At 44.6% G+C, this 16,354-nt stretch overlaps 1 protein-coding gene across 2 annotated transcripts; it reads right to left on the reverse strand.

The window, feature by feature from the left end:
- Window positions 1-859: 859 nt before the first annotated feature.
- On the reverse strand, window positions 860-15,814 carry RAB35 (RAB35, member RAS oncogene family). Of its 2 annotated transcripts, none has more exons than XM_061465850.1 (6): window positions 15,718-15,814; window positions 11,959-12,009; window positions 11,091-11,214; window positions 4,208-4,332; window positions 3,990-4,114; window positions 860-3,523 (listed from the first exon to the last, which is right to left on the reverse strand). In XM_061465850.1, the coding sequence occupies exons 1-6, from the start codon at window positions 15,767-15,769 to the stop codon at window positions 3,395-3,397; spliced, it is 606 nt and encodes a 201-aa protein (XP_061321834.1). In that variant the 5' UTR covers window positions 15,770-15,814; the 3' UTR covers window positions 860-3,394. The 2 variants fall into 2 exon arrangements, with proteins under 2 accessions (XP_061321834.1, XP_061321833.1); XM_061465849.1 differs by lacking the exon at window positions 15,718-15,814 and adding an exon at window positions 15,379-15,604.
- Window positions 15,815-16,354: the final 540 nt, after the last annotated feature.

Below are 16,354 nucleotides of genomic sequence, written 5' to 3' on the forward strand. Positions count from 1 at the left end.
CTTAACACCCAAAAGCATCTTCAGTTCAGCAGCAGCCCAGGAAATTCAGCCACGAGAAGCACTTGCTTGTGTTTAGAAGAGAACAGTTCTGGAGAAAAAAAGCATTTGAAACATTTACATCTCCTGCCACACAGCAAAATAGAAAAGTGAGCTTGTAAATCTTCACATTCCAGCCATTTGTACCATTTACTGGCCTTATACAAAGGGATATTCAGACTTCTAATGGGTTTAGCCATGAAACAGAGATGGACAATGAAACACCTCAGCTTGCACCAGCTGCAGTTCAGACCATCTACACCTCCTCCTCAGGATCCCCCTCGACAGAGTCATATCAGAACAGCACGAACAGAAGAAAAGGCACCTTCCACAGCACATCTCCATCACGCTTCTCCAGGAGGAAGGACTTGCCTTCAAGAGCCTGCTTGCACATCGAGGGGTGGGCAGGGGTAAGCAAGTGCTAAAAGGGCAATGAGCACAGCAACAGCTCCAGGGTTCCTACGCAGAAACACGTTAATTCCCTGGGAAACAAGGACAGACTCCACCAAATAAACCTGGGGTCAGACCCCTGCTGCCTTGCAGAAGCTTTCAAAGTTCACTCAACACATCTTGAACAGAAAGACAAAAAATTATAGCAAAATCATGAGCATCTCACGCAAAAATAAGGTTACCAGTTCCAGCTTACCGTTTCATTCACATCTCAAACCAGAACAGCAACTAAACGTCTGAAAGCATGAATTGTGGATCTGCCAAAGCCACCCTCCCAGGTAAAAAACCCTCTACACACAAGCCAAAGAGGTCACCCCTGGCTTACCACCCTGCACCTCCAGATGCTGGACAGCAGAGGAAACAGAGCCTCAAAAAAGATTTGGCAGCTTGTAACCTTTATTTTTAGTTTTTTAAAATTATTTAAAAAGCATAATTAGAAACTTTCATTACAGAAATAATCCTAGCAAACCAGTTAGACATTCCACTGCTCAACAGTTAGGAAACTTCACATCGGCACCACTAGAGACACAGTCCCCACACCTTCCAAGTGAATCCTCAGTGGAGAGCAGAGGTAACTGCTTCTCTACAGCCACCTCGAGGGAAGATGAAAACCAAATAAATCCCACTTTAAGCCAGGAAGTTGGACACCTGGATTGGCAAAGTTCAAATTGTGACCACACAGACCTGGACTCAAAAGAGGACCAATCTTTCCATATAAAAGAACACTCCAGGCTTGGGTGCACCATTTCCTCATTTTATTGCATCATTTCCAGTAAATTCAGACATTTTCTTTATTTCTGCCTATATGAAGTTACTCCCTCCTAGATCTGCACACACACTACCACGAGTCCCAAAGTAATACAGCTGGGCCCTTTAATCTGAAAGGGGTAACCATCACAGGACAGCTTCATCTCAACAGGAAGGCCTTGAGGACTGACCCAGCTCCTCCCTTGGGCACACGCCACATCTGACGCCAGAGAGCAGACAGGATGGACTGGTGTAACTGCAGCCACCACCTTCCACAGCTGCCCAAGTCTTACCATTATTAGAGCTCACACAAGCAATACATCCTAGCTCGTTCTTATTCTTGGGTTACCAACAAAAGATATGTGAAGAAAAGAGATGGGTGAAGGCAGCTGGATACATATTCCCAGCACCTGAACTGATTAAAACCCCCACGTGTAACACATTCATTGTTTGCATTTTTAAAAAGTCTTTAAAGTGATTGATTGTGATGTGATTGTATGATCAGGGCTCTTGCCACAACCCATAAAATCTAAAACAATGCAGGCAAAGTAAGTGACTTAAAATTTAGCCTCTCCTGGGGAAGGGGGAGGAAGGGAGAGAAGTGGGCTGATTCAAAACTCATGGACACCAGTGAATCACATCCTACCAAACCAAGGCCAGCGATTCCATAGGGCCACTTACTGAGAAACTGAGTACGTCCACCTTCAAAGGCCTTAAAGGAAGTCATACCTTCCATGTCTTTTAGTAATTTTCAGAAAAAAAAAACAACCTTTTATTATTATTTAGGCAATTATTCAGGTGCTGAGCATGTACTTCGAGCCCAACATTTGATATTTTAGTTACACGCACACACACTCTCCACCTTGAACTACATCTACTCAGGCTGATGAACTGAGCCCTTGTTTTCATAGAAAGGCCAACAAGGGACAGGAAAACGCTGCTGAGCATAGGGAGACCAGTTTGTTTCCAAGGGTGATCCTCCACCACCACATAACCCAAGCAAGCAAGCTTTCTATTTCCTTACATTTAAACAGCAGTCCTCCTTTCTGACAGAAGAATCCTGGGAATGATCCTGCAGCAGCTTTCATGTTCAGAAATAAATCCAGAACAGCTGGATTTATTTTCATGCCTCTTCTCTCTAAAAAACAAAAGCTTTGCCACCAAAATTCACATTCCAGTCCAAATTGCCTATCTGTGGACAGGGCAATGAAGAGAAGTTTGGGGGTTTTTGGCAGAATCACATGGTTTTTGTTGTTCTCAAAAGAAATGGACCCTCACTTACACCCTGGCAAACCAGAAGCAGAGGTCAAAAGAGTTAAACTTTACTTTAAAAATAAAAAACAAAACAAAAAAAGTTTTATCCAAATAACTCCCACTCCTGCAGGTCAGTTTGGTTTTCAGTATCTTGATATAAACTAAAGGAGAGCACAGGTACAGCTGGGCTGCAGCACAAGAAGGTGAAACCCAAGGACCCAGCCACAAACCTGGATCATGGCAAACTGAAATTCAAGGCCCCAGCAGCAGCACCAGCTGCCAGCCCAGGGGCTGGTGAAGTGAAACCCCAGGCTCCAGCAGCAACACCTGCAACCCTGGTACCTAGAAAAAGAAAGCCTGAGCTCCGGTAAAAGCCTGGAGCTCCAGGTGAAGCCACAGGCCCCAGGGGCACCAGTCGCCACCCTGGAGCCCAACAAAAAGGAAAGCCAGAGGGCCCAGGAAGCAGTTGCTGCCAGCCCGGGGCCAACTCGAATTACGAACTTTGTACTATTTCTCTAAAAAGATGCACTCTGCAGTCCATGATTGGTTGACATTAAGAAGGCGGAAGCCAAAGCGACAACAGGGAGGCGAGGCTGGTTAAAGCAATATACATTATATACAAACTCTTGGGTTAATTAGTCCACTTGGTAGGCAACGTCCTTCTTGTCTACAAGGCGCACCGGAATGAGCAGGGGAGGAGAGGGGGGCAAGATTCCATCCGATACCTTCTTGGCACTGCAGTGGTAAGGTGCCAGCGCCTCTTGATAGAAAACATGGAGAAAAATAATCTTTAAATAACGGCACAAAACTGAGAAAGTCCTCCCAAAGCCTGCCCCAGTGGAATTGCCCGAGTCTAGCTGGAGGGGCTGATCTGTCTGAGAGCAGTCTCTGCAGCAGGGAAAGGGCATTAGCAGCACCGCTTCTTCCTTTTACTGTTCTTCGTTAGCTTCACCACATCATTCTGTTGCTGCTGCTGCTGCTTTGCTAGGTTTTCTTTCTTTGCCCGCAGGACTAGCTCTGTAATGCAGTTAAACATCTGCAAGAGAAAACAAGCAAGTTCAGATCAGCCAGGAACTCAGGCAAGCCCAAGAACTATGGGCCAAGTGGAATTCCAGTACCCGCTCCCAAGCTAAATCAGAAACACCACTATCTCCTTTCCTAAATGAGTAAATAAAAACAGGTCAATTTGGCAACTGAGGCCAGAAGTGAAGACTGGGCAGTCCCACCTCCTAGCAGCATTCTCCCTAGTGGCAAGTCTTTCTTGAGTCCACATCTAATATGTTAGCATTGTAAAGCTAGCGAAAATGCAATGCGGGCTCCCTCATTTCACTCCCCAGACTCTTCCAAACACAGCTGGAAGTCTCTTTTTCATGTTACCTACTCACTTGCAACTTGTACAAAGCATTTTCTTTCTTCCTCAAAAGGAAGAATATAATTCTTACTCTTCTCCAAACCAATATCCCCATGTAGTCTTATCTATATTCTTCTACACATTATATTACCTCTTCCACATTAATATTTTCTTTGGCGCTGGTCTCAAACAATTGGATCTCCATCTGCCCAGCAAATTTATAGGCATCTTCTGTTTCTACCACTTTTCGCTCTGGATCATCATTCTTATTCCCCACTAAAAAAAGAAAGGAAAAGGAAAAAAGTCAGTTTGGTACTTCAGCAGATCAGCCCACTACAGAAGATACTGTAACTCTGGTTAGAAGCTCACCTAGTATCCGGCAGACATCATCACAGTTCTGATTGATTTCATGCAACCACCGTTTTACATTCACGAAAGATTCTGCACTTGTTACATCATAGACAACAATGACCCCATGTGTTCCTCTGTAATACCTGTGGAGCCCAAGAAGACAACAAAAGTTAACTCAAGCTATGTATCACCTCAGCTCTTTCTCTTTCATTTAGCTTCTACAAGATTCACAACAAATCCCCAAGTTACTGCAATCTAGGGCTCCCATCTTCTTTCCACTGGGAGTCATTTAATTCTTTTACAATACACTATTCCTCTAAACTACAGAGTTCTCTGATCATGTAGTCTATACAAGTAGGTTCTGAAGTCCACAGTTTGCTGTTTACTTCCTTGTTCAGCTTGTCAAGACCTTCAAAGATTAATACTGTCTTTCAGCTACATGAGGAAAAGGTAGTGGGGTGCCCCCAGTACATCCTTGGAACTGGCTGCGATGTGAACCTTCACATTGTACAGGCCACATCAAGGTTTTGCAGTCATTCTGTTGTCTGTGAAAGATCATTTACAGACTAAGATTTCAGCAGATCTCCAAATATACCCAACCCTCAGTCACAGTTCTCCTGAGCTCACAAAAAAATTCTCTCATATTGAGCGACTGTGCTCTGATCGCACCTTCCTACTCAACAGATCAACTCCATATGTGCATCCAATGCGCTCTGCTACCTTTAGCCATTAAAAATAAGCTTCATTTTGGTTTATTCCCATTAGTCTTGGGCAACCAGCACGTTTAAATGATGATGAACAGTTCTGACACACAAGAAAAATAACCTGAATTTAAGTTCCAACATTATCACCTGCATGAACCAACTAAAAGCAGACAGGATCTGCACCACAAGAATGCTATATAAAACCAGCAAATTCCACCTTCTCAGTTTCCAGCCACATTCACAGGTATTCTCCCCATTGCAAATTAGGCAGCTTTGACCAAAATAAAAAGGTAATTTAAACCATTGACAGTGAGGTCTTCACCAGCACCTAGTTTTTATATTTAGCATAGCTTTATTCTTTCCTTTTCATGCCCTCAAATCATTAAGATTTTTAAGAAAACAAGTTCCAGAACTCAGCATACCAAAATCAAGGGTTTTCCTTTAAATTTTGACAGCCTTTCTAGATCTTGATCTCTTCCCACAAGCTCCTCTTGCAGCACTCTTCCTTCCCCTGCACTTTGGAGATGTCCACTGTGACTACTCTGGTCCTCTTTGATAAATTATTCCAACTCAGCAAGGACACCTTTGAGCTTCAAAGCCTTCTAATCTAATCCAAACATACTGCCTTTCAGATCTCAAGTCTTCAGCTTGCTTCTGCTACCAATACGCTTGAGCCAGTCCCTCTCTCTTCCTCACCCTCCCGTCATCATCCCTTCTCTAGCAGAAGCCACTTGTCTGTATCAACCATCAAGACAAACTTCCACAGAGAGACATAAACCACGCACAGTGCACTCATCTCTCTCACCCCTTTCTTCTCACATCATCACTTTGCAGTGACAATCACTGGGTATCAAATACTCCTCTATCATATTATACATACTCTATGGAAATAGGAGAGCCTGCTCCTACTGCTCATCTGGGCACTTTCAGATGACAGCCAAATAATTCTTCCATGCATGTTCTACCAGTAATTTATGCTGTACATTCACTTCCCTTGGCAGGAACGAACTCAGATAACTTATAACTTATTATAACTTATTCCCAGCCCATCAGAGATATCCTTGTCATAGAATCACAGACTGGTTTGGATTGGAAAGGACCTTAAGATCATCTAATTCTAACCCCTGCCACAGGCAGGGACACCTTCCACTAGTTCATTCACAATCAGGTCCTTTAAGAGCTTTAAAACTTGTTACAGCACTGGATTTGTGCTTTGTTAAAAGCTCAACTTTATTTCGTAACTTAGATCACTTAAAGCAAAAAATATTCCATAGCCTGAATCCACACGGTGCCAAAATAACCCATTTTCTCCTGCCACTAACACTCACTGCACACCATTTTGGATGAAATACTGCTCTGTGCAATAGTACCAGAAAGGGAAAGCTCTCCAACCCTACCAACACACTTGATTTTTCTACATCTGAACAGCAAACCAATTACCTTCAAACTCTCCCATATCACCTAATAGTCTTTCAATTCACCAACCCTCAGGCTGACCTGCTACTTCCTCCCTAACACTGAGCATTACATTTGCAAAGACAACACTCAGCCTTTAGAGAAAGGCAGTGGTACAGCTACACCTACGCAGAGCTGCTTCGTTCTGCTGTGCGCACCATAAAACCATGCCTGGTATCCCAGTCATCCAAACCAGAGGACCCAACGGAGCATCCTGCTGCTCCTACCTTGCCCACGCACCTAGATTTTCTTCTAAGCAAAGCATATGATGTCGGGGAGTAGAATAACATTCACCGTGTACATACAGATCCCACTCCTGACATGTCGTCAGCACAGTCGTTGCTTGCTTCTAGGGATGAGGACTGTGGGCTGGACCATGCAGCACAGACCACTATGGCATTCAAAACTCTGCAGGAGCTGGGAGCTCCTGCCACAAAGCACTAATAGTGCCAACCACCTCAGGAGAAATATCCTCCTTTGTGCAAGACAGCAACCCCTGACTCCTGCTGAGTTCCTATCAGCAAACACTGCTTCTATTTTTGGAAAGGAAAATTGTCTGGCACATCGGTCTAGAAAGGTTGCCAACCCTTCATCTATACTAAAATGTCATTTTCTCCATTGGCTGACATTACCTTTTAGCAGCACAAGAGATAAGACCATGACTACTTTTTATTCTTTGACTCTTAAGCCCCAAAATACACATTTTTCTTAAGAAGCTACTCATGCTATTTTCAATCACTTGTTAGATACAGCCTTGTGTCCTAGAAAACATTTTAGGCTTAACAAGTACACCAAAGATTCTCCAACCTCAAGTGCAGGACAGTATTAGAAAACAAAGTCTTATCTATCCTACCCCCTACTTCCAATTTCAGAATGATGCAGTGCAGAATTGCTTTTATAACAAGTTGTAGGCTTTGGCGAGTAGAGAACAGATGGGGCTTTTGGCATTCAGGGAGGAGTAGGTGTAAATTTTGTGCTTTTGGCAACCAAGAGGTAGTTGAGGCTTTGACACTAGGGAAAGCATGCCTTATCTTCATTTTAGGGAAGATGGAGACCACAAAAATGAAAGCAAAAGAGAAATTAAGCTCTCGGTCCCAACCTTCCAACCCATTCCCCCCCCCTCAGAAAAACCCCTTCAGAAGCTTGCTTAGAGTGAACATGACAGTATCCCACTGAGGTGGAAGACAACCAAGCCTGACCTGTATATGCCCTTGGATGCTTGGTAATAGGCAACTATCCTCCATTTGGTTTGAAAAATTACCTAGATCTAAAGGGTTTACATTTAGCTTTGGTGTGGAAAAGGCTTAAGAATGCTAACATGTAAATTGAAGTAAATACCCGAGTTGTTTGTTCTACCTATAGAGTTATATGTAAAGAAGCTTAATGATATAAGCTTACTGCCTTTGAGACATTACCCACTAATACTGCAGACTTGATACAAAAAATCTCCAGAACCAGCTAACCAAACTCTTGGTGTCCTTCAGCCATCTGTGTTCTTCACATCTCTGCAGACTACCTTTGCAAGCAGAAGGGAACATTCTGCCACTCACTGTGGTACTTCCTACTATGAGATACCAATAAGAAAGTTCTCAGGTATCCTCTAGTAAATACTTCCCCAGATTAGCATCTGGAGTTATAATAACCAGTTTCATGAAGCACAACAGTAGGTAAGTCAGAGCATTATTGAGCCAGAGCATTACTGACTGCATCAGTTCAGTAGGGCCCATGCATTTCTTTTATGGAAAAATAAAAATAACTGGCCAATGTGAAAGATAAGTCACTCCTTTAATCCAGCATCTTCGCCAGTATTTAACTGGTTTGTGGTATATATGGTTCTTTGGGTTTCATTCATCTAGAATTCTAACCGATCCTACAGACTTCTAATATGCTTTCATACTCATCCTCTTTCTTCCAGGTTTCTGGAAGCACATCTATTGTCACAGGCCAGTTGTTTATGCTTTTGGACCCTCATACCTGCTGCAAAAGACACAGCAATTCTATCACTGCAAAAAGTTTATCCTTCTCTTGGACATGCCATTGCATACAAACACATGGCAGAAGGCCCCTCTGTTATCACTATTCAGCCTGTGCCAGCATCTGACAGCTATTACATAACCCCTGTATCATAAAACCACAGTCCTGAATCAGGACAAAGCAGTCCTACAAGAGCAAATCAAGTACAGGAACTGGTTGCTCATGCATCTGAAGTGTTCCTGCTAATACAGCAGAACCCTGCCATGGCACATCTCTAGTGAATTTACATGAAATTCAGAGTTTGGTTGACATTTCATGACAACCAAAGTCACGCAACTTGGCCTCTCTTCCCACTAGGCACCAGCTATCCCCGTATTTCCACATCTAAAAGACAGTAAAAACCAGCTGCTTTTACATTTCCCAATCCAAAATTCTGATCTAGTTCAGTTTTCTTGAACTTGTATAGAATACTTCAGATCAACCTGATTTCTGTTTTATTAAGGTTTTCAGCTTCTGCAGCTGCAGTCAAGTAAAAGCAAAACAGAACAACCTGAACGTTTCCCAATTTTCCACTATTAACTCCTACCACCTCTCCCATTTTGCAGTTCTAGGTCTATACAGCAGTACTTCCAACCTATTACTATTATTACCAGATGGGCTCTAATTTCAGGTTTGCTTGCCAGGCTTGGCTCAACATCAATCTGAAATCTACCTTTAACTGTAAAGGCACTTCCTGGCCTACAGTAATACTGTAGGAACACCTTTTTATATCCTTTACCTCAACCTAAACCTCAATCTAGTCAAGGACTAGACAAAGAATACCACACTGTTGACAGCACACTCATACTCCACCCATGATTTGGTAGCCAAGCCCTTTTGTAAGTACTAGCACAGTAACTTGATTTGTCACTCAGTTTGGGATAAGCAAATCAGTTACAGTGTTACTTTGCCAATGAAGAAAAGGTAGAGTCATTTCTAAAATTCAGATTGTTTTTATCTCCTGGTTGATATGTTTGGGTCCAGAGCACCTCCTGAAAAGTATCAGTGAATGCTAGACAGTCACAGCTAGCTGAGGTAGCAGCAAGAGGAGCCCTCAAAACAGCACAACCAGCATTCCCAAAGTATTTTCCTCAGTGCTTCAAATGCACTCCGACACAGGAACTTCTTTGCTTAAAGCTGAACAAAGTTCAAATCTTTCTTTCCTGACCACAGAAGATTCTGTAACCACTTCACCAGAGTTACAGCAGGAAAATTGGGGCCTCCACTTCCCCAAGAGTAAAATACCCCTCCATTTGTTAAAAAGCTATGCAAAAGAAAGTAGTAGCAGAGTTCAAATGGGCCATGGCACAAACACCCTCAAACCAGTTCAGCTCGCCTATTTCAAATGTTAATCAAAGAATTAAACAAAACCATACACAAATTCTAATCTGCAGCTATTCCCATTCACCTCCTTTCCGGGTATTCCCTGTTCAGTGCTGGATACCATGGCTTTCTAAACCAGCTGGCATCAGCCCCACAAACCAACGCTCATTAACGCAGCTCCGAGTAGCGTCAGGGAATCTGAAAACAGGAAGGCCATGTGCTGACTCAGCAGTAATTGGGGCACTCTGTGACTAGCCCATGCACACAGCTGATGGGGGCCACAGCACTGCACTGCTGCCTCCCCCTCACCACTTCCTGCCCCACACTGCCTGCAGCACCGAAACAAGAAGTGATGTCACACACAGGAACCCTACAAGAGGCAACCAAGGTTTTTCAAGCCAAACACTTAAGAAACAATGGAAGCAATCCAGTAATATCCGTATAAAAGAGCAGAGGAAAGGGGCGGTGCACACACCAGGTTCAATTTTGCCGGTTCTAGCTGGTCAGATGAAACACAGATGCAGCCAATCTCATGATTTTTATGCCTAAATTAACCAAAGCATCAGCTGAAAACAATCCTCCTCTCAAATAAGAGCCAAAAGAAAGGTCAGTCATGAAAGACCAAGTGAAACACCCAGGTCTTTCAAGAATTATTATTTTTGTTAATAAAGGAAACAAAAGTTCCATTTCCAAGCGCATTTCTTCCTCTTTCCCTAGTGCCACGGTGAGCAGTCCCACCTTTAATGCAATCAGTTTACAAACATGCTTTATTCTCAGTTCCCAGGGCTGCAGCTCTGGGTGTGGTTTCTCCAGGAACAGGAAAAGCTGTGCACATGCTGTTCAAAAGGACAATGCGAATGAAACTGAACTCGAACCAAGGAAAAGGTTAACTTCATGTGGGCATCTACTTCAACAGAAGTCCACACAAAGAGTCCTAAAAGACTATTCATCTGTCCTAAGAGAAAACTAAATATTGGAAATCCTAGTCTTCAACCTCAAAGCTATTCATTAGTTATACAACACTGACAGAGGGTTTGCACTCTGTACTTGTGCAATATATTCAATCAGAGGATGACCTTCTTGGACAGGCTTCAGAAACAAATTTTCTACTATATACAGAACAGTGAAATAACTCCAGTTCTACCATTTTGAAAGTAACAGCAGAGGAATAAGACAAAGCCATCATGGAAATGCACAGAAGAATGAGGAAATCTGAAATCCCAGTTTCAAACCTAGACACACCATCACCACCACTACTGGTTCTAAAACAGCTGAGAGAAGTTCCACTGTACATACCACAAAGCTGTCACTAACTAATCAACTGCAACATTAAATATCTAAACTGTAGCTCTAAACTGCAGGATCCATGCATAAAGCTACATATCACAAAGCGCAGTTATACTCACGTTGATGTGATAGTCCGGAAGCGCTCTTGTCCAGCTGTGTCCCAGATCTGTAGCTTCACCTTCTCTCCATTGATCTCAACTGTGCGGATTTTAAAATCCACTCCAATTGTGGTTATGTAGCTGCCTGAAGGAAAAGCATGACTAAGTGAGAGCCTAACTCTTGTTTATTTTCGATGTCCCAAAGCACACTTCTGAACATTATTTGGCAGTAGTGCTCACACTAGACAGCAGAACAGGGTTCCCCCTTATCTGCTTATCATTGAAAATGCTCTATCAGGTCATGCTGATCTGTGTATTTTTATCTGCAGTTAATAGCTGCAACTTCTCCCAAGTCATGCTTAAAGTTAAAAACTCTGTTAAAAAAATAAAATGATTCTTCTATTGCATTGGTGGTCAAGAGTAAGCACCCAAGTATCTCCAGAAATGAACAGCAACCATGGAAGTATTTTACTTGTGAAAACTGAGACAAATTTTTCTTTAAATGCTTCTACAATCACCGATTTTGAATAGGGTTTCCTCCCAGTTAGTTATGTCACAAATATAAGTTGTTTAGCCACAATATTCAATCAATCTAAATCCCCAGTGTCCAATAGGAAGTCTGCACAGAATACAGCATAAGTTAAAAAAACTAAGCTATTTCTGGAACCGTTATCAGTATTTAAATCCCATAGGACTTGCAGTTGCAAGTGAAGATCAGAAGATCAGACAGGATGGCTTGTATAGGCTTACACCACTGAAACGAAGTTAGAAACATCATGTATTCCTAGTCTAGCTACCAGTGAGTAAATGCAGAACAACTTGTTGCCGGCCAGCAGCACTGGAGCAGACCTTGACCATCTCACTTAACTGAAGTAAACAAAACACTCACCTGAGAATGTATTATCTGCAAAACGCAACAGCAAACTGCTCTTGCCCACACCTACAACAAACAAAGACAGCAAGATCTTTGAATACAGCCATCTTGGGCGTCAGAAAGCACAACAGTATTTTACCCATCCATTGCACTTTAACTCTAAATAGGCTATTTTCTCAGCAGAGAATCTAGTACCATCCACCTTGACTATTCATCTCAGTACTCCCCCTGAAGGGTTTGATCAAGCACACTGCAGTCACTCCAAGGCTTGGTATGCTTCTTGTAATAGTACTGACAGAGCTGTGTCCCTACTTTCCTCCACCCCTCAGCAAACTCAAACAGTAGCTTTTGAATTGTGGTCACTTCTAAGAGGTTGTAAAAGAATGATAACTGAAAGCAAGTTTACAATCATCAGGCTTGAGTTTGCTAAGGAAGATCCAAACCCAAGTATGCCCTGCTAATTAACAAGCACTCAGAACATAGCTCTAAACTACTCTACTGAATTTCACATCATGCTTAACATCACTGCCTACCTCCCATTCATCATGCCGTGCTGAACAGCAGTGGAATTTGGACTACTTTTGACAACCAGACTAGAGTTTCATACTAGAAAGCTTATGTTATCACGGCCACAGTTTAACAGAAGCCTAAACCAAACAGAGGAGTTGAGAACCATTGTTCTGCATTGCCATCCAACACAGGCTTGTTCCACATCTAATGGGAAGGACAAATACCTTTCTGAAGTAGTACCTTTTGAAAAAGTGAAATAGTTCTCTAAGTGCTTTGAGTAGCACTTCATCCAGGTTTTCCTGAAATGACTGTTTGCACCCCAATCACACCCTGTTGCAGGGAAGCATTTTTCACAGTGCTTCAGAGAAGAAGCATGAAGAACTCATTCCTGCCCACCCAACCAAGAGGAATCTGGGTATCAGAATGTCTCAAAGTTGTTATCTCTGTGTAACATCTCTACTGTTAATGCCCCTTCCTCTCCTTTCCCTCCCTCCTCCAAAAAAAAGAAGGCTGCTATGGCATGAAAACAAAATTCAACTTCACCAGAGTGATTATCTAGTAAATCTTTTCAGGTAAAAGCTGTTTAATTATTTTGATGACATACAGCCTGCAAGCTTTTCTTAACAGAAGACCCATGCAAAGTCTAGTTCCCAGCTGCTGGCATCTGAAGATAGCTACCAGGAAAGAAAAAACAAACAACTCAAAACATCTGCATGATTCCAGTAAGACAGGTCTCATTTGCAAAGAGTTCAAACAACCAGACATCTGGGGAGGCCATGCCCATTTCTCATTGAGTATTTTAGCATCTACTAAAAAATACCAAGTTATAGCCTGCACACACTTAATACCTCTAGCTGAAAAACAGCAGCAGAGATGTTCCTGAACTTTAATGAAGCACTGCCTATTTAGCAAGAGCTAAACCTCTGCAAAACACAGCCAGCTAAGGCAAAATAATTTAAATGAAAAAAGGTTTCAGCTAGTACTATGTTTCTTGATCGAGCAGGATAACAGGACTGGCCTCCAGCTTAGTAAAAAAACAGATGCTGGAACCCACAGACCTGTCAGACCACACCACCTTCTTAAAACGTCAACCAGCCTCCGGCTACACTGCAGAGCTGCATGGGCTGCACATGACCACTGCTTTGTCAGTGTCCATTGCTGCAGATGCTCTCTGGTCTACCCTGCTCTCAGCACTCAGGCATCTGGAGAAAAGAAACCTCCTCAACCCAGGAAGTTCTACATGCTCCCAATGACAAGGATCTCACTAAACAAACACTGCCTCTGATCCACACTGTTCACGCGCAGAGAAACCACACTCTTCGTGACCCTCCACCTCCTACACAGAGTTATTTGAAGATCTGAAAAGAGAAGGCTAGCAGGGCCTCTTTACTTGTTGAAGACAGCAGGCTGAAACAAAACAAAAGGCCTATTGACTTTGCACAATCAAAATTAAGAGCAAATTTCTGTGCCACACCAGTTTCTAAAACCTCTATCTTACTGAATGGCAGAGTGAATTAAAGCAGCACACTGAAAGCACAGATCAGCTGTATTTATTTTTAAATCTATGATTTGGCACAACCTAGATCACCAGCAGCTTTTCAAGATGACCTGTTCTAAAAGCACACAAACCTACTACCCTCCTGACATATTTACATACAAGGGAAAGCAGATGAGACAGAATCTTCTTATCCAGTATCAGTCCACTTCCTATTGCAGAGAATAAACATCAATAAACAAAGCAAGTAAACTGCTTTGTGGAAGCAGGGACAAAGCCTTCCTGTTGGGGTTAGCAAATGCAAAACCAAAAAAGAAAAATCAATACTCAAACATCATGGTGAGATTTAATTACAACAACAGAGAACCACAGGCAAGCCGACAGTCCTCACTTCTTTCCTCTCACTGGAAATGCTGTAGGGACTTTGCTCAAGAAAACTCAGCTAAGAAATGTCATTTAATTGTTTAAGATGAGAAGTCCTCCTCAGAGTTTTCACCATCCTGTTTATCTTGCCTGAACAGTTTTGAAACTCATCAGCAAGCAGCAGTTACTGCTCTACTCAGAATGCAGCATTTGGCTTTAACAATCCATAGGCTCCCAAAAGCGCATAGTTTTAAGCTGTGGTCCCTTCTCCCTTTTTAGATTCCTTCATGCAGACAGAGTTTAGCATAGAATAAAGTATTTTTACGTACAGCTAAATCTTCTGGGGGTGACAACTGCCAAGATCATGCAACGTTACACTTTCACCCCAGAGCCGTGCCTCACTGCATGCCGGGACCTGCCGCTTTATGGACCACACCTCTATTATAAGAAGAGGGTGGATGCCATCTCCTCCAGTTTATGGAAATTAAGCTCTAAGATGTTGGAGCGTTAGCAACACTGAACCAGACTGAAGGAAGGAATCTTCCCAGTCCCAAATCTTATGCATCTAGGCTGAGTTCACAGACTATCCCTGCAGAAGTTTCTGAAACTGCTGCACGGGTGAATTGCCAAAAATCTATATAACTGCCCCTTACCCATAACTGGTTTAGGTATTTGTATGCTATACTAGAACTAGAAATACACAAAGCTACTGCCCTAGAAGGATTTATTAAAAATAAATATCCCTGACAAACTGCAGAACTGAGACTTCACGTTGAAGCACAGAAAGAGCCATGAGGAATAATTAAGATAATAAAAGAGTATCAAAACGTAGTAGTTGCCACACTGGAAACAATGGTTCCTAGGGCTGAGGAGCAGCCAGCCCTTCCCATCGATGCCTTGGACAGCCTGTCACAGGGGAAGGGAATTCCCTCCTCAGCCTAGCAAGAGATTAGCGGGCGCCCTCAAAACGTGCGGCTGGCGAAGGCTGCTGCAAGCACCCACACCGGTGCTGCTCTTACTTGTACGTGCCTAATCTTCCTTTTCCTAACTCTAACCGAGCTAGTCACCATAATATCCTGTGACAGCCAGTTCCGCAGGTTCATCAGATAACGCCTTACGAAGCCCAAGCAAAGGCGCCCTCTCATTCAAAGCGGGGGGGGGGGGGGGGGGGGGGGAAGCCCCACCGACCCACCCGGGCAGAGCCCATCGCCACCGACAGCACAACAGAGCCCCGCCACCGGAGAACCGGCCGCAATGCCCCCGCGGGTGCCCCGCCATGACACCGCCCTCCCCGCACCGCCCGGCCCCGCCGCTGCCGCCGCCCTCAGGCCCCTCACAGAGGCGAGGGGCGGCCAACCCCGCCAGCGGCCTACCCCCGCCCCCGGGCCGCGCCGCGCCGCGCTCACCGCTGTCGCCGATGATGAGCAGCTTGAAGAGGTGATCGTAGTCCCGGGCCATGGCCGGGCCGGGTGGCTCGGCGGCGGGAGCGACCGGGGCTCGGGGAGGGGGGGGGGGGGGGGGGTAGCGGGGGGCCGGCGGGCGCGGGACGGCTCCACTTCCCGCACAAACAGCCGGAACTGACAGCGGGCCGCGCATGCGCCGCGCCGACCAGCTGCGCCGGCACGGGCCGCGCATGCGCCGAACCCCCGCGCGAAGCGCGTGCGCGGGAAGGGCGGTGGCGCCGCTACCCTGCTCGGCTCCCGCTCTGAGGGGTGGCGGCCATGATGGAGCTGTGAGGGAAGGGCCGTGCCGAAGCCGCCGCACTCTCTCTTTCTTTCTCCCTCCCTCCCTTCCTCCGCCGCACCGCGGCCCGTGCCCTGCTTCCCCTCCGCCCTCGGGCACACAGCGCCGTGTCCTGCTCCGCTCCCGCAGGCGTTCGCATGAGGCCTTCAGGCATAGCACCAAAGCCGTGAGGGAGCCCCGGCGCCTTCAGGCAGCGCCAGCCCCGCTGCTCGGCAGGTGCAGGGGCAGACGGCGTCGCCTGCAAACGTGTTTGGTTTCTTGAGCAAGGTGCCTGTGCACCTAAGCGTGAAGTCGCACAGC

The sequence above is a fragment of the Pezoporus flaviventris genome, unplaced genomic scaffold (genome assembly GCF_033815535.1).
Source record: "Pezoporus flaviventris isolate CSIRO_AGI_PZ_B2104156 unplaced genomic scaffold, CSIRO_AGI_Pfla_v1 ptg000041l, whole genome shotgun sequence".
Lineage (NCBI taxonomy): Eukaryota > Metazoa > Chordata > Aves > Psittaciformes > Psittacidae > Pezoporus > Pezoporus flaviventris.

Coding starts and splice junctions, on each gene's coding strand:
- RAB35 (XM_061465849.1), bottom strand. CDS start 15,589: ATGGCGGGGCACCCGCGGGGGCATTGCGGCCGGTTCTCCGGTGGCGGG. Junction 12,010..15,378: donor GGCTGTCACAGGATATTATG/GTGACTAGCTCG, acceptor TGTTTGTTGTAG/GTGTGGGCAAGAGCAGTTTG. Junction 4,333..11,090: donor TTCCGGACTATCACATCAAC/GTGAGTATAACT, acceptor TGGGCTCCACAG/GTATTACAGAGGAACACATG.